Genomic DNA, 24,290 nt, shown 5'->3' on the forward strand with positions numbered 1-24,290 from the left:
CAAAGTGCCTAATTAGTCTCAAGTAAGGGCCTGGGTTCGCCGACCGGTCAAATGCTCACCGGCAGGCGAGTGCGTTACTGTTCCGGTGACCGGAGCGAGGGCATTTTCGTCTTTTTCTTTTTAATTTTTTTTCCTTTTTCTGTTTTTTTTTCTTTTCCTTTTCCTATCTGTTTTTTTTTCCTTCTTCCCTCCGGCGGCCATAGCCGGAGCCGATGGAGGTCGCCGGTATTGGGCGAGGGCCACCCTCACCTAGGCTGGCGAGGGTCGCCCTTGCCTAGGCTGGGTAGGCGAGGGCAACCCTCACCGGACCCTCGCCCGCCTAGCCTAGTCAAGGGCCACCCGACGCCAGCGTCGGGCAAGGGCGAAGGTGGGCGTCGCCGAATCTGGCGAGGGTGGCCCTTGCCCGATGCCGGCGAGGGTCGCCCTTGCTCGATCTGGCAAGCGAGGGTTGCCCTCGCCGGATCTGGCGAGCGTCACCCTCACCCGCCCAGCCCAGGCAAGGGCCGCCCTCTCTCGACGCCGATGAGGGTGGCCCTCGCCCGACGCCGGCGAGAGCAACCCTCGCCTGAGGGCGGCGGAGGGAAGAAGGAAAAAAAAAAACAGAAAAGGAAAAAGAAAAGGAAAAGTAAAAAACAGAAAAAGGAAAAAAAAGAATTTTTTTTAAAAAAGACGAAAATGCCCTCGTTCCAATCACCGAAACAGTAACGTGCTCGCCGGCCGGTGAGCATTTGACCAACCGCGCGAACCCAGGTTCTTATTTAAGACTGATTAGACACTTCAGGCCCTTATTTGACATTATGTCCACTTGAAGTCCTTTTTTGAGAAAAAGATCATACTTGGGGTCCTTAATTGGAATTTTCCCTTCATAAAATAAAAAAATTTCAATGAACATTTTCTTATTCCTCCAATGACAAAAAAACGAACTGTGCATTCAAATTTTAGAAAAAGATAGTAAGAGAAGGATAAAATTCGACACTTACAATTAAGGATTTCAAGTGCAGTTTCCAGTGGAAAATTGATAGTTCCCTCCACATTTCACGTTTTTGACCTTTTTCTTTGGAAATTTTTTACAGTTTCTCCCTTTGAAGCCAAATTGCATGGAAATATCAAAGTACTCTATAGACATATGTGTACTGTAGATATTTCAAGCTCTTCGGGTAAGTACCGTCTCTTTTACCTTCTGAAGATGAATTTCTAATTACTCTCTTTGTCAATGAAACCGAACAGGTAAAGTGTAAGCTAGTAATCCCACATTGCTAATAAACTATGCTCGGATGCACGCGCTGAACTCATCGGGAACTAAGCTCAGAAATTAGTCCCCAAGAACGTTCTTGCAGAGTTAAGCTCGTTAAATTGAGTTCCCAAGAGGAGAGAAATGATTATAACAGTCAAAGCATACGACATTTATCTAGTGGCATACTAAGCCACGTCAAAATAAAAGGTCAAAGCCTAGGTCTTAAGTCTCTCAAACTTACTCAAGCTAAGCCTTAGTATTTTTGGCTCCCATCTTCATACAGAATACAGATTTACCTGCATATCTAGCTCCGCGGCTGAAATGTTCCTATGATCACGTGCGTCGATACCATAACGGATGACGAACCCCACATCAGACTCGACATTTCGACCCACCAGGTGAATCATGATTACTCATCTAAATCAGGAGAGACCAACAGTTACATACTTACATATGGTGATCCGTCTGATTGCACTAGCTCAAAGTCTGAGAACTTGGCTACTTCGGGGGGGTTTTTATTCAAAGTTAGACAAACTAAACCTGTTTTATTTACAATGGCTACAAGTAACCTGATCTGGTCCCATTTACACTTGCAACACAACCCACTGACTTGCTCGTGCTCAGATTTGGTGAAGCCTGAGCATGCAACTCGGCTAGTTCTCTGACCCGCAACAAGATCTGAGCTGGAATCGGCGCTGACACATGTTTCCTTGGATTCATCTGGAGCATTCACACAAAACAAACAATCCATTTGATAACTGAACTGTTTCTGGATGCAAGTAGACCAATAAAAATGCCTCATAGGCATGGCAGGTCATATAGTATAACAACCTCAAAGCGAACCCAAATCCCCAATCTAACATCCATGTGAGATATTGGGAAGACATGGAGAAAACTAGAAATTGCTTACCACTTTATCTGCAGGTGCTGGTGCAAAGCTAGCCTTCAGCAAGTTTCTCCATTTGTCCTAGATAACACATTCTACTCTTAAGGGAACCAAAAAGGAGTACTCTAGTTTTTAAACCAGACAAGGGGAGTGCATGAAATACCTTAAGATCTACAGAGGTACGGTATGAATAGGATGCAAAGGCAAGCCGTTTGATCTCAGACCACCTCCCAGCTCCATACCTTGAAACGCCTTCTACTAGTCTCATCACTTCTGCAAGAGTCCAAGCTCGATGATGTTTCCTTCTTATTCCACCTTTTGCTGTTGGCACGGTAACTATATTGTCTTTTGATGCATCATCCGATGAATCTCCATGCTTCGCCTCCAGATTCTGCTCAGGCTCAACTCTATCAATGGCCATGCATTGGTTATCTTTCTCCACCAACTGAACACCCTGAATCAGGCCAGTAAGACTCAAACTAATGCATGTAACTAACTGGATCATCAAAAATCAAACCAAGATATGATGAAATTATCTTGACAAACAAATGGCACAAAAGTACCAATGAAAGAATGCTGAAGTAAAAGATTTGCAACTCAAAAGGCCCTTCTCATTCATCTTGTTAAACCAAGAGAAACAGAACCACAATATACATTGACAGAACATTAATCTTACTACAGATCACAAGAATTCAAAATTCTCTGAACTAGTTTCCTCGAGTGAATAAATCCTCTCACATAAAGAATCAGAGTCCCCTCGAACCAAAACTTCCAAGGAAACAAATACATGAAGAAGACTGACGTGTTGAATCTCAGGAGATTGTCCACTACTCACACTTCCATTTTTTCCATTATTATCTTACTATGCATGTCCAGCAATGTCAAATGTTTGTCTACGACTTCTATCATCTTAATGTGAGGGAGTCCACAGCCAAGACAAACTAAGACTCTGCATTTCATTGAATGATTCTCAAGAATAACGTGCTTAGTTCTATGTATAAACATACTCAATCAGTAAGGCTATGACAAAGATTCATACATCTTTTTGGTATTATTAACCTCCTGATCTCCTTTTCTGGCTCGACCCTAATCCCATTTTTCATGTTGATATTAACAGCTCAAAAGTTTTAGGTCAATAAGTGACGGGAAAATAATATTAAAGAAATGAACTAGCTGTGCCAGCTTCCTTCTCACATATTGAGTCAAGCTCCCCGGTTCTGCCACAGGATCTACTTGATTACTGTCTTCCAAAATTGAAACACGAACTCCACAGAGATGAGCGTGAAGTTAAACGTTCTCATGTAGATGAGCAACAACAACAACCAAAACCCACATAGAAAGAATCACTCAGGGATCGAGTAACACATAGTCTACTTCTCAAGATCAAATAATCAAAGCCCCATATACAAGATTTTAACGCATAACATGAAAACAAAAAGTCTTATCTTACTTGGTGTTGTATCTTTTTAGGATCAGAACTGGTTCCAAGGGTCTTGCTCACCAATTTCCCAGACAAGCCCCCACTACTATGATAAAATCCCTACCGAGTACAGGCAAAAGAAGCATCAGGGATTGCATCAATTAGAATAATATCAATCCCTGCTAATGGCTCCACGTAAATGATAAGACAAGGTTGTAAAAAGTTCCCACTCAAAGATATTTCCCATCACTTCCTCTTATAAGCCTTTTGTACATTCACAAATGAAATGTTATTCTACAAAGAAAACAGACACTAACAGATAAGTTATTAAGTGTATTATCCCAAAGATATCACACTCTAATTGTAACTTGAAAGAATAAGAGTCCGCTAATTACCACAAGAGCCATAATATCTTTACGGGGACGGCTTCTTCTGACCCGAGAAACACATGGGACTCGTAGACCGGCAAGAGAATCCAGCCTTGTGACATAAGTTCTACTATCAAGAGAGACATTTTTGGCAGGTCTAGCACAGGATTTCGGACAATCCCATCCACAGCTTTTAGCTGGACTTATTGACCTCCCAGTACGCTCATGATGTTCAACTTCAGAAACTTCTTCGATATACCTTCTTGTAGGCTTCCGTAATCTCTTGACAGTTTTCTGCTCCTGACTTAGAACTTCTGGCTGAGAATCCTCAATAGACCCACAGTTTCTCAATCTCTTGACAGTTTTCTGCTCCTGACTTATAACTTCTGGCTGAGAATCCTCAATAGACCCACAGTTTCTCAATCTCTTTCCAGATAATTGACAATCTTCCAACTGCTTTTTCTGAGAAATGTCCGAGTCCGTGTGTTGGTCATTTATTGCCACAACATCCTGATCAGTCGCAACAGCACAATTAAAATTGTTGGATTTTTCTTCTTCACCAAGTTTCAGTATTTGGTTGTCTTTTATGACAAAACTTGTACTTGGAATATCGCAAGAGTGGATCAATCCCATGGCAATTCTTCTTTTTAGCCACGTCTTGTCTTTGACAGTAGTCACTCGCCCAAAGGTAGCTCTAAAAGTTTCATGTAGTTCTCTGATAGATAGATTATCTAGGCAGATTTTTCCTTCTAATTTCGAAAAATCAGGCACCAAGCTGGTAGCGGCACATGACGACTCACTTTCTCTTATTTGATCTGGAGAATTTGAGCATTCTGCAGCATCTACAGATTGTTTCATCTGATCGATGTCCGGACTTGGAGCTACAGGAGCAGCAGTTTCCTGCATTCGAATACCAAATAGGAGCTTCTAATCAATAACCGGTAAACTATATCCTTACAAAAATACTGTGCGCCCAATTTCAGTTTAGCCGAAAAACTATGAGCAGATCTGTAACGTAAACAGATATTCTATTCCTGTTGGTAGAAAGAGCATAGACTATAGTCAAGATACCACCAAGATGAATCCGACTACACCTACTCGGAAAAACAGGGGTTGTCACACATTCAGAAAAATACGCTTCACAAGCCAAGCCACAGATACTAGACCCCACCCAAGGAGAGTTCTACATTTATATGCTGTCAAGAAAATAATTATCATCCTACAAGGACAGAAACTGTATTTTGCTCAACGAGCACAATGAGATTATAGTAAGAAACTCAATGGTGCCCTAAACTTGCAAACAATCACATTGAGTATCATAGAGCCGTACTTAAATTACCATTCCGGCTTTAACATCGACCATTTGCTGTGAAGGAGAGAAAACTAGTAGCAGGAATCACACACTTTAAAATGGAACTAGAGGAATATAACATAAGGGAAAATATGATGATCATTAACCATATCAAATAACTAGTAGCATACTTTTGGAGGATGCGCAAAAAACTACTAATGTATTAAAGTGACTCAGTAGTATTACACTGCTCCCCCCCAGTCTCTGATCATGCAATCTGTAATAAAAAAAAAAAAAATCAAACGAATCAGTACCTGAATTGGTGCTTCCAAATTCTCTGCATCAGCATACACATCCTCAAGCTTGGAAAAACCTGGGAAAACAACCTGTGAGATGGAATAGAACAAACTACACATGCTACAAACATTATGTTCTGCTATTAGTATCTGATCATGTCTAACTAGAACTCTGACGAGGATGTTAACTATCCAGTAAGTCACAGAAGCCCACATTAAGAATAAACCACCGCAATTAAGAAAGAAAGTCACATGCCATTCTAAACTTCAGGTTTAGGAAATAAGCAAAAGAACTTACTGATACTACTCTGAATGGAAAAGACAACAAATGAAATGTGAAATTCTTTTTATTTGCTGAGAATTATGACATCATAAATGCCAAACCAAAAACAAGGAGAAAAGCAAGAAGGTCGAATGAAGCTTCCCAGATTCAGTGAAACTGACTAATTCAATGCACAATGAGTACACAGGGAAGAAACGGATGAAGGGAGTTACAAACAGATATTCAGGCACTAGACACACAGCTTTTCTTTTTTAAATCATGCAGAGCATAATCATTTTTTAATGTATTTTCATGAGCTACGAAGAAGCAATGGGGTTTTGATGCCAGAAAGGTCTTCGACACTGTGTTGACTGTGCTGGTGGTGAAGACAGTATCAACAAATGGCTACAAACCTGAAATCTCTGACAGAGATTTGCCGGATGAAGAATCCTCAATGGAAATTCCCATTGCCTGCCCAGGCTCTGGAACAATATGCATTTCGTTGGTGTCATCTTTAAGCAGATCCACAACCTCCATGATTTCATCATCTGTTGCAGGCACTAGTCTCCCATCACCTTCCACCTAAGATCAAGTAAACTAATGATAAGAATGAACTGAAAGAAAGGATAATTCGGCAATGCAGTAGAGAAACGAAAATCTTTGCAAAAGATATGGTGCGAGCTACACAACACGATACCCAATGCGAGGTAATCTTGTTCCACCTCCTGTCTTCCATCAAAAGGAATCGCTTCATGGACAAAGAAAACCAAATATACTTCGTAGAGGTCACCAGCGTGCCTACCATTGGATAATTTGCCTATAAAAGTATGATGTATGATCGGGATTGCTACTAAAATTATCCCAATTTGAACAACTTCCCACAGTTTCTGATTAATCTCATCGCTTATGCTATTTTAAGTTTGTGCAGAACCAGATTGATTTTCTTCATTCAATTCCTGAAACGAAGTCCTATGAAACTTTCCAAAGGTCAGGTTAGGCATATCCTTGATCAGATACTTGACAACCAGTAAAGATAATAAGGTTGAAGCAGAAGAAGTTTTGCTGCGCAAGATAAACAACGGAAAGAAAAGTAAAACCTTAAATATCCAAATTTAATGACCCAGTCAGAAAATTCAATTTGTTAGTTTCCTGGTTGAGTTTGGTTTGAACAGAAGAAAAAGAATTCTTTTAATTCAATATTGACGTGCCAACCGATGACTCCATATGGCATCTTTATTTCATGTTCAAATCTATAATCGACAATATGTGGATTATAGTTCACAAAGATATGGCAGAAAAAGTATTTCGAAAGCAAATGAAAAGCGAAGCAAACTAAACTTACATTCCAGTCAATTTTGTTTGTTGGTTTCTCAACTTCTGTCTAATGTGGTTCTGGTTTGATTATTCCTCTAAACAAAAATGGGGTGCACAACCCTCACTGGTCAGTATTGGCAGATCAGAGAAACTGTTGGCAATTACCACCACTATAACCCAAATATGATGATGGTTTTATCCTTAGTATACCGGTCGTGAATGGTAGTAACAAAATTTGATTCCAAATGACCAAGCATCCATTCAAATGTCTTCTTCGAATGCATCAATTATGACAGCCATTCGCTCCTCTAGTTTAGGAATCAAGACACCAAATTCTGAGCATATAATTGCTACCTTTCTCATGGAAATGTCAGTCGAGATATTTAACTGCACTAGATTAGCCTTCTAAATCAACTATACCAATTTCCATTCACTAATACGATAAACTTTAACCCGAAAAGGGACGGTAAACATTAATCTAAGATAACAGCCATAGATAACAATTTCAGCCAAAAATAAAAGCAAATAAGAGACCGGCTTTGCTACATTGAATTATATTTTATTTTTATGGATTACAAAAATTGATCAAAGGTCATTACTTTGGCATCCCAATCTACTTCGGCAGACTTGGAATGTCTTCTAAGAGTTGATAAGTTTAGCCAATTACCGCATTGAGATGGCCTATACCCCTAGCACAGCGTGTCTGTGACTCTACTTAGCATTTCCATCTAAGACATCCGAGAGAGTACCAGACAGTGTAACACTACCGCAGGCGTTCAACATAATAACATTGGTCGAATGATCAAACACAAGGACCCAAACACCAAGTGCAGCCACAAATATGATAACTTGTTGAAAAATATCTGATACGAGGATGGCCAGGAGATCAATTACCCGGACGAGCTTATAGACGACTGGGTCCGAAATCTGCTTTGTGGGGGAAGTCGAGGGGGAGATCTTCCCAACCCCACCATCCTCGAACATGGCTTCATCAACCCCCTCAGCTCCGGCCACTGTTTCCATGGAAAATCCACCACATGCAACTCAAATACACTAACTGGAAGCTCAGAAAATTACCAAAAGAAGAAAAAGTAAGAACATTTCCCCCTCAAAGTTCGCAAATTTAAGACATAAACGTAGCTATCGAAACCATCCTTCCTCTACCGAACACAGAAAAATCACTCCCACGCATCAAACTCATTCAATCCGGCCCCCGATCATCAAATTCAAGCAATCGCAACACAACCAATTACCAACGCCCTAAGGAAAGACGCATTCCCCCCCATTCGACAGATAAAGGAAGACAAGACATGCACGGGCCTCCTCGCACGCATTGCGAGATCAAGAATCCGGAATACAAAACCAACTCAATCCAGATAAGGCGAAACCGGGAACCCCCACCCGCGCGAAGCACCAAACCCCAAAACCAGAGCACTCGCCGGTTTCCAATCGGACTGAGAAGCGACCGACATTCCAATCGCGGGGAGCCCAAGAGAGCTCCGGCACTCACCATGGGAGGGACCGGCGCCGCTGCGGCGGCCGACCGAGCTCGACCCAGCCACCGGAGACCGAAGGTAAGGTAAGGTAAGGAAGGAAGGAAACCCCGCCGGCAGCAACCGGGTCGGTGGCAAGACTTGATCGACAAGGAAATGGAATTTGCCGGGAGATATGTCGCGACCCCTTTTTTGGCTTCCTCCTCTTCTTCTTCTTCTTCTTCTTCGCTGCTGTTTCGGGCTCTTTTTCCTCTATTTTTTTCCTCTTTTTTTTTTTTGGGGTTTTTTTTGGGTTGGGTTCTTGCTTTTGTAGTACGCAGAGTGTGAGAGTCCACACTCCGCGGACTCCAAAGCGCCTCTGAGCTGCAGTTTAACGGGCTCCCGTTTGAAATCCGCGTTTGGTGGGTGCGGGGTTGACTTGTACGGGCTGCCAGGTCAACGGTCGGTTCCTCTTCATCTCTAACGAGCTTCGGATGGTTCGATGATGGATCGAGCGATCCGAACCGCCGGCTAGAACTGTCGTCCCGTCCGTCCGTGGCGGACCGAGTAGGTGTCGTTAGCAATGCTTTTGCTTTTGGTAATGCCGTGCCCGCAAAAGAGAAGTTATTGCGTGGACCGGATGCATGCGCTTTCTAGTATTGATGCCAAGAGTGGATAAAGGAAGGAGTCAATTGCGAATTTTCCGATAGATAAGATTAGGGAAACCATACAAGGTTTTTTCCTTCCGGGTACGATGCTAAACTAAGAGGTGCGGATCAAAGCTAAGAGACGCGAGAAACAAGTTCAGCAGAACCAGAGAAAAAGGAAGGAAACAGGGGCTGTTAATTGAATTTAGCTCTAGAAATAGCCATTTTGGCCATCAGTTCAACTGCTGTTGTGAATGCAGCAGAGCTCATACAACCCATTCCGCAATTTAAAACCCGAAATGGCCTGCCGCCCTAGACCGTGCTAAAAGTTGAGCTCTTCCCATCCGCGGGAGGATGTCGCCTTGCAGAGCACGCGGTCTCGTCGGTGGACTTACTCCGCCTGCGAATCGGTCTTCGAATGTCACCCACCCCCTCGGCACACGGACCCTCCGATTCTCTGTTCATAGTAAGCTGCGAGAAGCAACAAACGCAGTTAATGTTCATTGTCGTGTTTCTGCAGCAGAAAGCGGGTGTACGGTTAACAACATAGTAGTAACTGATGGCGGATGCAGAGAGACTGAGAAATTTCCGGCAAAGTATCCACCGGAAAATTGAAACACGAAAAGAATTTAAAAGGGTCATTATTGGGCAAATCATCAAAGTTCCAGCGTCTCCAAAGACTTTAAAAGGGTCATTTGTGACCGATTATCAGCACAAAAAGATTCTGTTGGCCGGAAAACAGCAACGGGTTCTCAATTACCCTTTAAATAATCAAAGGGATCAAAGCCCGTGCTCGAGCAAAATTCACTGAACCGATCATTGCGTTCGTGGTAAAACGATGATCGGGATGCACGGGGACGATGTAGGAGAAACCGAACTCCGAGAACTGAATGAGCCGTTCAGAGAGACTAACTAACTCCATCGAATCAATATGAGCATTCTTTGAGATCCCCTCAACCATTGTCATTAGGGAAAAGAAGACTTGTATCATGAATGCTAAGGACTAATAAACTTCTCATAAAAGAAACACCATTTCAGATCACCAAAAAGAAGAAAACATGATGACGTTCACCTTTAACACCTTCACAAATTATAGATCTTCAGCTTAGATCCATGTTAGAAGCAACATCAAGACCCCGACATCTTGCATGAATTCGCCTGACTAAAGTTCATCTTCCGCTTACAGACTATAAAGAATACAGATCCTCATTCATCAATGGATCTGTCTTCTACAGTTGCAGGGAAGCAAAGTCTCCAAACTACACAGATCAACGATCCGTTCTTGCTTTCCTTGTTCCACCGAATTTCCACCGGTCACACGCACAAGCAATCAAAAACACGAGTAGAAAAACAAGAAAGAAAGCAGCAGCAGCATCGATCTATAGTTCCAATTCGATGGAACTAAAACAAAAACGAAATGATACGAATAAACGCAACGGGGACCATGATAAAACTCGAGATCGAGCTGTACTCACCCATCGCAGCGACAAACCGACCGAGAGAGCAACTACAGGCGCGAGGCCATGGTTAAGGAGCTCGAGAGGATTGGGATGGAAACAGTGAGACTTTGTGGTGGAAATTGGAAGGTGGGGACACGATCTGCCGGCAAGAATCCAATGAGAAGCAACTGAACAGGATCTACGAGGTTCGCGCGGCCGAAGGACACTTCGGTCCGGTTCGAACCGTTTCGGAGAAAAAAAGGATTAATCAACAACAATTTAAGGCTACGTATTTTTGTTGACGGTGAAATTTTTTTCGATTATTCATTTGTGTAATCAATATAACCGATCATTATTCTAGCAAATATTTTTTAAATTATTCATTTTTGCGAATCAAACGAAGCGTGGAGTCGTGAATCCAATCGATTTGAATTATGGTATAGAGTCGGAGCGAACAAGTCTTTTTTCTTTAAGTAGAATATATTTTGTGTCGCACATCACGATAATGTCATATGACAGGGATTTGTGAAAAAGCAAGCCCAAAGAAAAATACCGATTGGGAAGCATGCCATCCGGTAATGTGATCGATCGAATTATGCCAAGTCAATGATACACATTATATTTAAAAGTACTTTCTCCTAAGAACGGATCATACTTCGAAATAAGATCTTTGGTATCTTCAATTCATGTGAAAGCATCGCTTATATGAATCCGCTCGGGATAATCACAATAAAATAACTACTCTCGCACTTTAAGTATTATGTACATAACTTTGAATGATTTAAAAATACCGGCGTTTACGTACTTTCTAACGATTTAGAGCGTTTAGTAATAAACAAAATCAAATCCGAGATATCAACAGTGAAAGCCAAAGATGTTCAAAGGAAGAGTCACTTCATATGTGCAAAAAATGGGAATTGTTTGAGAATTAAGATGAGACATATTATTCTGTATTAACCATTTTATATAGACGTTGGTAAACAAAAAAGTGACTAATAAGTTTCTTGTTTTTAGTAAAAATGTGAGGTAAGTTACCGGCTCTTGTGTTGTTTTTGTCAACTTTTATTTGATTGTTTATAAATTACAAAGAACTTAATAATTTATCGACTTCTTTTGCATAACTTCCCAAAGCGTCGAAATTATCTAACTTTTATATGAAATTATCGATCCTAATTTGAGCGAGTTATATGATTCTTCTTTAATTAAGTCGCAACTAATTATAGATTATCATACCTAACTTGAGCTACTTGCGAATGTATTGGAAAGGCAGCTGTGATATGCTTTTATTTAGGCCGTTTACTTAGGAAGTTTTGTGTGCACATCTTTTATTACTTTTTATTGTGTGATCCTTGTATTTTTAGTAGTTTAGCCTAATTAGGAGTTTGTTTGATAGCCGTATCTTCTTGTATATATGTTACGTTTCTGTGGCAATGAAGAACAGAATTCTCATTCCAAAATTCCTCAGTTCTTTTACATGGTATTAGAGCCATGGCTTATGGAAAAAAAGATGAGGAGAGTTCTGGAGCGGACAAGAAAACCTTTAGTCCTTACACATTGAATTCGAATGACAACCCGGGTAACCTGATTACCCAAGTTCAGTTGAAGGGCGAGAATTATGAAGAATGGGCGCGAGCTATGCGGACTGCATTACGAACCAAGAAGAAATATGGTTTTATTGATGGATCTGTCAAGCAACCAGCAGATGATTCACTGGAACTTGAAGATTGGTGGACGGTTAATTCCATGTTGGTTTCTTGGGTGTTTAATACCATTGAACCGACACTTCGCTCGACTATCTCTCACATGGAGAATGTGAAAGATCTGTGGGAGGATATCAAGCAGAGATTTTCGATTGGGAATGGTCCACGGATGCAGCAACTAAGATCGGATTTGGCCAATTGTAGGCAAGATGGTCAACCCATCGTGTCCTATTTCGGTAAACTCAAAACCTTGTGGGATGAAATAAATAACTATGATCAGATACCAGTGTGTGTTTGTACAGGTTGCAGATGCGATCTTACCATTGTATTGGAAAGAAAGCGTGAAGAAGAGAGAGTTCATCAGTTTTTGATGGGCTTAGATGAAGAAGGATATGGAACAGTGCGCGCTCATATTTTGAGCACTGAACCTTTGCCTAATCTGAATCGTGTCTATGCTATGGTTGTTCAGCAAGAGCGAGTGCGAACTATGACACGAACCAAGGATGAAAGAGGCAATCCCATGAGTTTTGCAATCCGGACAGGTGGTCAAAATTCAAGGGGGGATAAAGATAAAATCCCGTTTTGTTCTAATTGCAACCGAGAGGGACATGATGCTGAAAGTTGTTTCCAGCTGATAGGATATCCAGAATGGTGGGGCAATAGACCACGTGGAACCTTTGCTGGACAAGGTAGTGGTCAAAAGTGTGGTAATAGAGATGGACGAAACAAGGGAGGAGGTGCTCGTGCCAACGTCTCACAGGCAACTGGAGTTGATGGTGGGCGAGGAGTTGTGACGGATTCAGATCGAAAGGGTCTTAGTGGATTGAATGATGAGCAGTGGGCGACTTTGCTAGGAATGTTAAGTTCTCATTAGAATGGTGCCCATGAGAGGTTGATAGGTAAGCAGAGTATTTTTCCTTGGATTATTGACACGGGAGCTTCCCACCATATGACAGGAACGTTGGCATTTTTGAGAGAATTGCGTGACATTATACCATGCTCAGTCGAATTACCTGATGGAGAAAAGACCATGGCAGTGAAAGAAGGAACTGTGTTGCTTGGAGGAGACTTGAAATTGCGACGAGTTCTTTTTGTGCCCAATTTGAAATGCAATCTGATTTCTGTATCACAACTTCTTAATGATTCAAATTTGGTTATCCAACTCACTAACAAAATATGTGCTATACATGACCTAAATTCGAGGAACCTGACTGGAGCGGGTGAGCAACGCGAGGGGCTTTACTTTCTCAAGGGAGTGACTTCGGTACATGCTTGCAAGGTAGATGATATGGAATCCTTTGAACTTTGGCATAAAAGAATGGGTCATCCTTCTTCTAAGGTGGTGGAGTTAATTCCAGAAGCTGGCAAAATGGTTAGGAAAACCAATAAAACTTGTGAGGTTTGTTTTAGAGCAAAACAAACAAGAGAGATCTTCTTTTCTAGTGACAATAAAGCTAAAGATTGTTTTGAATTGATGCATTGTGATTTGTGGGGACCTTATAGAGTCCCAGCTTCATGTGGAGCAATTTATTTCTTGACAATTGTTGATGATTACTCTCGTACTGTGTGGATATATTTGCTGAATGGAAAAAATGAAGTGGCCTGTGTTCTTAGGAAATTTGTTGCGATGGTTAAATGCCAATTTGAGAAAAATGTGAAAATCGTTAGAAGTGATAACGGAAGTGAATTTTTGTGTTTGAAAGAATATTTTGATGAACATGGGATATTGCATCAAACTTCTTGTGTTGGAACACCTCAACAAAATGGCCGAGTGGAAAGAAAGCATCGCCGTATCCTTAATGTTGCAAGAGCTTTGCGTTTCCAAGCAAATTTACCCATAGAATTTTGGGGAGAATGTGTACTTGCAGCTGGGTATTTGATTAACAGGACTCCATCTATATTGTTGAATGGTAAAACCCCATATGAGATTATCTTTGGCCAACCTCCTTCTTACAAATATATTCGGATTTTTGGTTGTTTGTGCTATGCGCATAATCAGAATCGGGATAAAGATAAATTTGCTAGTAGAAGTCGTCGGTGTATTTTTGTTGGTTATCCGTTGGGAAAGAAAGGGTGGAGATTGTATGATTTAGAAGCTGATGAATACTTTGTATCAAGAGATGTAGTGTTTGCTGAAACGGAATTTCCATATCCTGATGAGAAAACAGTAAGTGATGAACTCATTAAAAATAGAGTTATGGAGTTGGGTGATGAAGTTGATGATTTAAAAAGTGACTTGAGGGAGGAATTGATCCACACAAACAATGAGGACGTGGAAAGAAGTGAAGTCATCGCCGAAAGTGTAGATAGAGAAAATGAAGTGAATCATGAAATGGAGGAATTGATCCACACAAACAATGAGGACGTGGAAAGAAGTGAAGTCGTCGAAGAGCAGCTAGGCAGGGGACAAAGGGTCAAGCAACCTTCTATTCGTTTGAAAGATTATGTGACAAACGCCATCAGAATAAGCCCCTCGACATTGTCATCTACCCAATCTGATTCCTCAGGTACGCCTTATTCTATAGCACGTTATGTGAGTTATGAAAAATTTTCTGCGCAACACCGGTGTTTCTTGGCAGCAATTACTGCAGGACATGAACCAAACTCTTATGCGGAAGCGATTAAAGATGAACGGTGGAGAGAGGCCATGAGTAAAGAAATACAGGCTTTAGAAGATAATGGCACATGGACAGTCGAAAATTTGCCGCCTGGAAAGAAAGCAATTGGGAGCAAGTGGGTGTATAAAATTAAGTACAATTCTGATAGAAGTGTTGAACGATACAAGGCGCGATTGGTGATACTGGGAAATAATCAAGTTGAAGGCATAGATTATCAGGAGACTTTTGCTCCTACGGCAAAAATGTGCACTGTACGCACCTTTCTTGCCATTGCGGCTGCAAAGAATTGGGAACTTCATCAGATGGACGTTCAAAATGCTTTCTTACATGGCGATTTAGAGGAAGAGGTTTACATGAAGATGCCACCTGGCTTTGCCTCTCAATCATCAGGGAAGGTATGCAGACTCCGGAAATCTCTATACGGTTTGCGGCAAGCACCTAGATGTTGGTTTGCGAATTTGGCTACATCTTTGAAAGCTTATGGATTTCAACAATCATATTCAGATTACTCCTTGTTCACTTTTCGAGTTGGGACTGTTCAATTGAATGTGCTTATTTATGTTGATGATCTCATTATCTCCGGTAATGATATTTCCGCTGTGCAAAAGTTCAAGAACTATTTGAGTCGTTGTTTTCATATGAAAGACTTGGGGAAGCTGAAATTTTCCTTGGGGATTGAAGTGGCGAGAAACTCGGATGGTATTTTCTTGTGTCAACGTAAGTATGCGTTGGATGTGATTTCTGAGGTCGGATTACTGGGTTCCAAGCCGGCTAAAACTCCTCTTGAACAAAATCACAAGCTAGCCCTTACTGAGAGCGATGATGTAGACAACCCTGCTCAGTATAGGCGCCTAGTGGGTCGGCTTATTTATCTAACAATAACTCGACTTGAATTGTCTTACTGTGTGCATATTCTTGCACAGTTCATGCAGCGGCCAAAGAAAGCTCATTGGGAGGCAGCTGTGAGAGTTCTGCGTTATCTGAAAGGAAATCCAGGTCAGGGTATTATGTTGCGTGCCAATTGTGACTTGAAATTGTCTGCTTACTGCGATTCTGACTGGGCTAGTTGTCCTTTGACGAGACGATCTTTGACTGGTTACTTTGTTCTTTTGGGAGAATCTCCTATCTCGTGGAAGACTAAGAAGCAACAGACAGTGTCTCGCTCATCCGCTGAGCGGAATACAGGTCTATGACTACTACAGTTTGTGAACTTAAGTGATTGAAAGGATTATTGGATTCTCTTGGTGTGGCACATTCTCAACCTATGCACTTGTATTGCGACAATCAGGCAGCTTTACATATAGCCGCCAATCCTGTCTATCATGAGCGTACCAAGCATATTGAAGTGTACTGTCATTTTATTCGTAATGAGATACTTAATGGTAACATTCAAGCAGATTACGTACGTAGTTCAATGCAGCCAGCTGATATCTTCACGAAGGCGTTGGGAAAGGATCAATTTAACTTTATTCTTCGCAAGTTGGGCATTCGAGATCCCCATGCTCCAACTTGAGGGGGGTATTGGAAAGGCAGCTGTGATCTGCTTTTATTTAGGCCGTTTATTTAGGCCGCTTACTTAGAAAGTTTTGTGTGCACATCTTTTATTACTTTTTATTGTGTGATCCTTGTATTTTTAGTAGTTTAGCCTAATTAGGAGTTTGTTTGATAGTTGTATCTTCTTGTATATATGTTACGTTTCTGTGGCAATGAAGAACAGAATTTTCATTCCAAAATTCCTCAGTTCTTTTACATAATGTATATTTGGTCAACTCCGAATTGCCCGCTTTCCTAATGACATGTCCATTGATCAGTTGTATTCGAGTCACTCACCAACTTCCATCTCTTATAAAAGTAATAATGAGTTTTACATCATCAACTCTCGTTTTTTATCACTAACTAGCATCGAGTAGGTCATTTTCGAATAACTAACTGTTTCTAAATTTTCCAACTTTTATTGAATCTGCCATCTCTTATACGAACTTACTAACTCTATTTAAATTACTTGTCAACTCCCTACCAATAAGTTACCAACAAGATTAACAACTTTCATTTGTACCACGGTTCATTTATTCGACTCCGAATCACCAACTCAAAGGATGAGATGTGGCATGATGGTTGGGAAAGAATTGGACATTTTCCAGTTACAAACGAATCTAGTCATCTCATCCTTTTTTTTTTTGGTCAGATAGTCATCTAATCTTGAGCAATTATTCTGGATCAATTTTTGCAAGTTTAGAGTTGAGTGAAAAAAAAAAAAAGAGGGGCATTTCGAGAGACCAATCCTTCGTCCTAATACTTTGTACCAAATTCTTGTAATTCCTCTGCAAAGTGCCAAATCACATAAATGACTGTAAATAAGGAATTTCTAAACAGTTATATGATGCGACGTTTCTTTAAAGAAGTTGCGATAGAACGGACTTGAATATGACTTGTCGTCACGATATCATGAAGGGATAACTCGAGGAGAGATCCGTAGATAAAACCCGGATGCCTATCCTGTACTTTGTGAGAGATCTAAATGTAGGGCAAAAAAGAGGATTCGCAAGTTAGTGCGCGTCCATCCGAAAGCAAACATATCAGGCCGACGACATGGAGTGGAAGTAATCTCATGTATCAATCCATGGACAAAGAAAGATTCAAAGAAAAAATCTCCATCACGAATCACTTTCGACAAAGAAGCATGGAGTCCCAACTTTCCTTCCCTTCACTTTCTCCTTGCAGTATCTCGCTTTTTGGATGTTACATGTGTTCCTGCCTTTCGCCCTTTCTTCCATGGATGAAGATTTCAGGTGGTCCAAAAAAGATCTCCGAAAGTCATCCCACAGATTCCATACAACAACCACCCACGAAGCAAACAACAGAGAGATACCTTCACATTTCATACCATGACCAGATTAAGTAATTCATGCTTTCCCCATAAGTTGTCCGGTTAAAAGGTAGGTAACAGTTGCCGAAAGCAATACACTCATTCCCGGAAAGATTTAAACAAGGAGGCTCGGTCGTTACATGTCCGGAAAAGATCTTCCCAGATGAACATGTTCCTTAGAAGTTCTGTTTCATGCTGACTTCTTGAATGCTTGTACCAATCGCATTGACAATTCACAGATCAAGCCGCCGCCCGGATAAAAGTGCAATTAGCGGTGTTGTTTGACAATATCAGAAGCTTCTGATGCACGACAGACCGAGATATTTGAATTTACATCATGAGATAATATTCTAATCCACCATTTTATGCCACCCAATTGCACAAAAGGAACATATATTCTATGCTCACATGTTTCCAGTACTTTGATTAAAATATTTTAAGTCTCCTTGACTTCCAACAACTCCAGAAACGAGCAATGCATAATGCTACTGTGCCAGAGAATAAGTTTGGTAATCTTCCAACACATAACTTTGAATTGTCTGACCCATCCCATGATTGCAATGTCGAAAACAAAAGGCGAACAGCATAATGCTTTTTGCTACCAATAAAAAAGCAACTTATACTATAAAAGAATATGTAAGAATAAATCACACATCTTTAGAGATGTGATCAGACATGTATTCCCACAGTCAGTAGATCAATAGCACGAAGCCACAGATTGTCTTGCTAGACAAATTAGGATGACCATCTTCCATGAACTCAACAGCTTAACTAGTATGCAACTTTGAATAAGACACTAGCTGTTATGGCATTCATTATAATTGTCTTCCACCCACTTTTATGTAAATGCAAGTTAAATTGAATGGAGTAAGTAAATAAATTCCAGTAAATTTCATCCCATGATCACCTGCGAGCTCTTCCCTACATGCTATCTAATCTGGAGGACAATTCAGCATACAGAAAACCTTTTACCCTATTCCTACAGCTAACAAATAGGTCTACTACTTGAAGAAAACTGACGAGCAGTAATGAGAATATTGAAAGTAGTAAATTTAAAATAAAACTAAAGCTAACGCGCAAACAGGAAAACTGTGTCCCTAGTAAATGATACAAGATTAAAGACAAAGGGTAACTATAGGCGAAATGAGAATCTGACATACGGCACATAACTCAAGCTAAGCTATCGTTTTTAAGCCAAAGCATCTTCAACAAAGGGCCTGACAAATTCCAAAGACATACAGGGAGTGCATGATTAACACAAGCCAATACATATATAGGGCTGAAGGGATCATGCGCACACAAAGTGGAAAAGAAAGAAAGCCATTCCAGGGTCAGACGAACAGCATAGAACAAAACCATTCCTGTAACCATCAATCAGCATATTCGCATCATGGGGATTTCATTTTACACAACAAAAAGAAGGTTGAGAATTCAGATCGATATCTCACACAAACCAAATTAATAGAGAAGTGATCAGGATCAGTCAAGACTTCATAACCAAAAAATGAAGTGAATCCACATTGCTTAAGTATTGATTGGCTTCAAGTGCAGGTCAAAAGACCAAGCACTCATCCATTAGACCAAAGCCTATAACCGTGCCACGAGGTTTTGATCCTCCAGAACCACACTCCGTCTTTAAGCCCAAGGCCGTGCGTAACCCACACCAAAGTCTCAACTACCTCCAATAAGGGATCCAAGCCCCATATCTCACAATTAGGAAAATAACAAAAAACTCAAGACTGGCTATTCAAAATTCGAAGAATTGATATGAACCTCCATATTGAAATACTATAAGATGAATTTCATTGATTACAATTACAGATTTGCACGACTGTCATGTTTTTATTCAAGTAATGACAGGTAAAGAAAGAGAAAGATCCTAAAGTACTTGTGGATAAAACAATCCAATATTTTGATGCATCCTTCCCTGCTCATTGCATGGTCTACTCTATGGTGAAAGATTAAATGAGGGGAATCTTTCCTTCATTAGTTACCCAGATCTAATTCTCTTCTGAATGGATTTACCATCTGATCTAGATTCCCCCTCGGAGGAAGCTTCCACAGACCTAGTAAATGAGCTGGAGAGATCAGCATAGAGATCGACCACTCTTCTGATATTGTTATTCAGCTCTCTAATCAGACCTACGTTCCTGCTCAAGTTATCGGGGATCTTCGACTCCTGATTTAGGTTAATCTCATTGATCAGTAACCTATTCTGATCCAATATGCCCTGAACCTGCAGAAAGCTCTTTTGGAACATCTGCAATATCTTGGCATCAACTGGCGTTCCATTACTGATGCCTGAAAAAATGTCACCTTCCATTTCAGTTGTTCTCGAACTGGATCAATCTTACAACAACACCTGTAACAAAGATGATACGAAGAGTAAGAGCACTACAACAAAAAACCCTCGGCGCAAGGCAAAAGTCGCAGTCTCAAGCCCAAGATATCGATACAGACGAAGTTCTCAACCAATTTATGGATGCTGAAAAAGTTGCGAATCCAAGAACTACATTGAATCTTCACTATCACAAACCACAATAAAGAGAAGCTTTTATGGCTCTTTCCTACTTTTACCAGTCCTGCAATTCAGCTGCTATCTTAATTCTATTCAACCATTTGACAGAAAATCAATGGTAAATAAGGGAAGACGAGATAGACAGTCTAATGAACTCAAATGACTTCAACTTTTCTGTTGCCTTGCTCTACAGAAAAAGACTTGAATAAATAACAAACAGGACCCAATAAAAGCCGACCCAAAAGCCTCTATGCAATTGGCACCAATACCCAAGGAAGAAAATTCCCAGCTTTCAGGTGAATGGTTGCAATTTTCCGCTCTCGTGTCTCATTTTCCTTCACAATTAATATAAAGAATAGAAAAAAGAGAAAGGTCTTGAGAGGCAAAAGGAATGAAAGAAAGAAAACACGAAAAGTTGAGGCCTGCCAAGCATAACCCCATTCTTTCTTTCTCCTTAATTTATACGCATCGCCACCCAAAGGAACCTTCCGACCAAGTTCTCTCAAAAAACCCATGCCGAGTCCTTTTCACGGCGAGAGACAAATTTTCAGTAGCCCGTAGATCCCAAAGAAAAAAGGCAAGTCGTCGTCAAGCTCGACGAGCTCATAAAGACACAGACACCCTCTAAGAAACTAGCAAGGCCCTGCAATCATCACGAGCAATCACGAAATCGAGAATTCGCGAAGAGCGCGAAGACGAAGACCAAAGCAATCAGCAGCCACGACAACGCGTCACAAACAAGGTGCGAACTTGCGAAACCCGGGGGGAAAACCCAAAAGAAAGATCAGGGCGGCCGAGCTCATCAGCCGAGCGTGAGCACCGCAGCAGCAGAGCCGGCAGAGCCGACAAAGCGTGGCGAATTAGATTGGGTTCCGCGACGCCAGCGCGCTTTGCTTACCTCGATGACCGCGTCCTCGTGGCCCAGCGACATTGTCGGCGGCGGTTTCGAGCAGGGGGGAAAGAAAATGTCAATGGCGTCGAGGGTGGTCCTCTGCGGATTTTCTCGAGAAAGGGGGGAGAAAACTGGGTGGGGAAATCGAACGCAGGGTCGGAATCCCACGAAAGGAACGGGTAGAGGTAAATAGAGAGAGAGAGAGAGAGAAAGAGAGAGAGAGACTGAGGTGCGCGAGATTTCTTCGTCGACCTTCGCTCGTTTTGGTCGGAGAGCGAAATCCACTTTTGTTTGTTTTTTTTTTGGGAAAAAACCACCAAAAACCCCAAACTTTACCTGTGACACATTTACCCCGAACTTTTTTTTGTAACACCAAAAACCCCGAACTTTACTTTTTGTGACACATTTACCCCAATGTATTTAGTCCATAGGCATTTTCGTTTTTTTTGCTTTTTCTTTTTTTTCCTTTCCGGCGAGGGGGGGCCTCGCCGGATCCGGCGAGGGCTACCCATCGCCGGATCCGGCGAAGGGGGCCCTCGCCGGCGTCGAGCGAGGGCGGCCCTCGCCGGCGTCGGGCGAGGTTCGCCCTCGCCTGGGCGAGCGAGGGCGGCCCTCGCCCAACTCAGGCGAGGTCGACCCTCGCCCGACGCCGGTGAGGGTCGACCTCGCCTGAGTCGGGCAAGGGCCGCCCTCGCTCGCCCAGGCGAGGGCGAACCTCACCGGATCTGGCGAGGGCCGCCCTCGCTCGACACCGGCGAGGGCCCCCCTCGCCGGAAAGGAAAAAAAAAAAAAGCAAAAAAGACGAAAATGCCCATGAACTAAATACATTGGGGTAAATGTGTCACAAAAAGCAAAATTCTGGGTTTTTGGTGTCACAAAAAAAAGTTCGGGGTAAATGTGTCACAGATGGCAAAATTTTAGGTTTTTGGTGGTTTTTTCCCTTTTTTTTTTGAGTACTTTACTCTCTTTTTAGGTGAATTCCCCAAAAAAAAATTACAAACTTTAGATCAAGTTTCAAATCTACCCCGAACTTTTTTTTATTCCAGAAAAAATCCCAAACTTTATTTTCAGTCTCAAAAATATCAGTTCCAACTTAACGTGGCACTTCCACGTTATAACAAATCCATATCAGCAAAGTAATTGAGCAATAGGTACAGACCAACATCGCATTTCCACTTCAACAATAAATCAAACCAAATGAAAATTATTGAAATTCTCAAAAATAAAACCATTTTAGGATATGAAAGTTAGGGACAATAATAAATCCACCCAAAAAATAATTTAATTTAAAAAAAACCTAATTTTTAACGTTCAGTCCAAATTTGCTCCGAACTTTTTGTTGTCTAAAAAAAAAACCCATTATTTTGTTGATGTGGATTTATTATCGACGTGGAAGTGCCACGTCAAGTTGGAACTGAAAATTTTTGAAAATAAAATTTTTGTGATTTTTTTTTACACAACAAATTTCGGGACAAATTTGGGACTGGACTTTAAGTTTATGGTTTTTTTTAGACAAAAAAAAGTTTGAGGCAGATTTGGGACTGGACCCAAAGTTGGAGGGTTTTTTAGAAAATTAGGCCCTCTCTTTTTTAGACACTTATCGAATTTACCTGAGCAAAATGATACTTCATTTTCTAAAGGGAAAATGATACAAAGAACTTTGGCCAAATGTGTAATGTGATCCTTGAACTTTTAATCTATTCAATGTTATCCCTAACCTTTGACTCAATGTGCAATGTGATTACTAAACTTTTAATTTGTTCAATGTCGTCCTTGAACTTTTGGTATATGTTCAATTTAGTCCCTGAACTATTTGAAAATGGCCAATGTAATTCTTCCATTAATTCAAATTCATGGACAACATTAAACATTTTCATATAATTCAAGGACTATATTGAACATGTTTCAAAAGTCCATGGACCACATTGAATAAATAAAAGTTCAAGGATGATATTGAATATTAAACTAAAGTTCATGGATTACATTAAACAAATTAAAAGTTAAGGGACTATATTATATTAGGCCAAAGTTCCGGGACTGTTTGTGTGATTATCTCTTTTCTAAACGTTAATCATGCATAATATAGTCATTGTAATTGTACTGTATCGGATTGTTTAAAGAGCATCTCGAGAGCAGCTTTCGACGAACCCATTCCATAAAAGTAAAGCACGTTGATTTTCTAAAATCGCAGGACGAAATTTGAAGAAATTACTAATTTGGTGAGGACCTTTTATCGTTAATCAAAATTTTGTTACTTCTGTGTTTCTGCATTGATTAGTGTATTGTTGCTTCTCTTTTGATTACTTCGGTTGAGATTTAATTTCTTCTTATGGGAAAAGTGAATATGAGAGTGGAGACGAGTGTTGGTGTGTTTATTGGTGAAAGCCGGCTCGAACACACGAGAGGAGCCAAGAGCTCATAGGATTTAGCATGCTAGTTCCTCAATGGTTTACCTCATTAATCGCGCCGAATTAACCTCATTAATCGCGCCGAATTATGTTATAAGTCACTTGACTCATTCATGCATATCTAATGTTCTTATGAGCATTTTCAATTCACTTGGACCCATTAATACGCTCATGCATGTCCATCCGGAATTTAAGTAGGCTTCGATTCATTTTTATTCTCGGTTTTGTAGCTAAAAAAATGGCAAAAATGGATTGTTTTCACAAGCACAGTAGCATCACTCCGTAGGTGTAATTTTCATTAAATCGATTTATAGTGATTTGATGAAACTCGTGAATCGAGAGCTTATAGAGCTTAGCACGCTAATTTCAAGATGATGAACCTAAACGGGAAATCAGGCTAATGCAAAACCCAACCCGAACTTCAATTCATCTTGAGCGATCATACACTTGTACTCAAGTATCTTGAGCTCAACTACTGGGGCTGCGTTTGGTCGACCGGATAAAAGCCAGGATATGATATGTTTTATCCTATCTTGTGTTTGGTGGTGGTCCAGGATAAGATAAGGTCGGATATAGACCGGATATAGCCCGGATAAAAAAATCCGAGGGGGGATGGGATAGACCTGGATAGGATTTCTAATGCCTATTTTTCCAGAAAC

At 40.9% G+C, this 24,290-nt stretch overlaps 2 protein-coding genes across 8 annotated transcripts; both read right to left on the bottom strand.

Moving 5' to 3' along the window:
• Positions 1-1,353: 1,353 nt before the first annotated feature.
• LOC115691033 (uncharacterized) lies at positions 1,354-10,888 on the bottom strand. Of its 7 annotated transcripts, none has more exons than XM_056320334.1 (10): positions 10,666-10,888; positions 8,582-9,661; positions 7,966-8,128; positions 6,171-6,339; positions 5,514-5,572; positions 3,936-4,808; positions 3,571-3,660; positions 2,284-2,565; positions 2,145-2,201; positions 1,354-1,954 (listed from the first exon to the last, which is right to left on the bottom strand). In XM_056320334.1, the coding sequence occupies exons 3-10, from the start codon at positions 8,092-8,094 to the stop codon at positions 1,793-1,795; spliced, it is 1,821 nt and encodes a 606-aa protein (XP_056176309.1). In that variant the 5' UTR covers positions 8,095-8,128; positions 8,582-9,661; positions 10,666-10,888; the 3' UTR covers positions 1,354-1,792. The 7 variants fall into 7 exon arrangements, with proteins under 7 accessions (XP_056176309.1, XP_030473441.1, XP_030473438.1 ...); XM_030617581.2 differs by having other exon boundaries at positions 2,284-2,574; positions 7,966-8,084; positions 10,666-10,887; XM_030617578.2 differs by having other exon boundaries at positions 2,284-2,574; positions 10,666-10,887.
• Positions 10,889-19,591: 8,703 nt separating this feature from the next.
• On the bottom strand, positions 19,592-21,398 carry LOC115691072 (protein ELF4-LIKE 4). Its single transcript, XM_030617636.2, has 2 exons — positions 21,230-21,398; positions 19,592-20,175 (listed from the first exon to the last, which is right to left on the bottom strand). Exon 2 carries the CDS (start codon positions 20,134-20,136, stop codon positions 19,804-19,806), a length of 333 nt encoding a protein of 110 aa, XP_030473496.1. The 5' UTR covers positions 20,137-20,175; positions 21,230-21,398; the 3' UTR covers positions 19,592-19,803.
• Between the last annotated feature and the right edge of the window lie 2,892 nt (positions 21,399-24,290).

Source organism: Syzygium oleosum, unplaced genomic scaffold (genome assembly GCF_021117445.2).
Source record: "Syzygium oleosum isolate NSW1041296 unplaced genomic scaffold, Sole_v2.1 Sole_v2.20, whole genome shotgun sequence".
Taxonomy (NCBI): domain Eukaryota; kingdom Viridiplantae; phylum Streptophyta; class Magnoliopsida; order Myrtales; family Myrtaceae; genus Syzygium; species Syzygium oleosum.

What these genes read in the sequence shown, in the direction of transcription:
- LOC115691033 (XM_030617578.2), bottom strand. Translation starts at nt 8,094, where the DNA reads ATGGAAACAGTGGCCGGAGCTGAGGGGGTTGATGAAGCCATGTTCGAG. An exon ending in TCGTCTATAAGCTCGTCCGG is followed by an intron (nt 6,340 to 7,965) that starts GTAATTGATCTC and finishes ACTTGATCTTAG; the next exon opens with GTGGAAGGTGATGGGAGACT. An exon ending in GTACCTCTGTAGATCTTAAG is followed by an intron (nt 2,202 to 2,283) that starts GTATTTCATGCA and finishes TGTGTTATCTAG; the next exon opens with GACAAATGGAGAAACTTGCT.
- LOC115691072 (XM_030617636.2), bottom strand. Translation starts at nt 20,136, where the DNA reads ATGGAAGGTGACATTTTTTCAGGCATCAGTAATGGAACGCCAGTTGAT.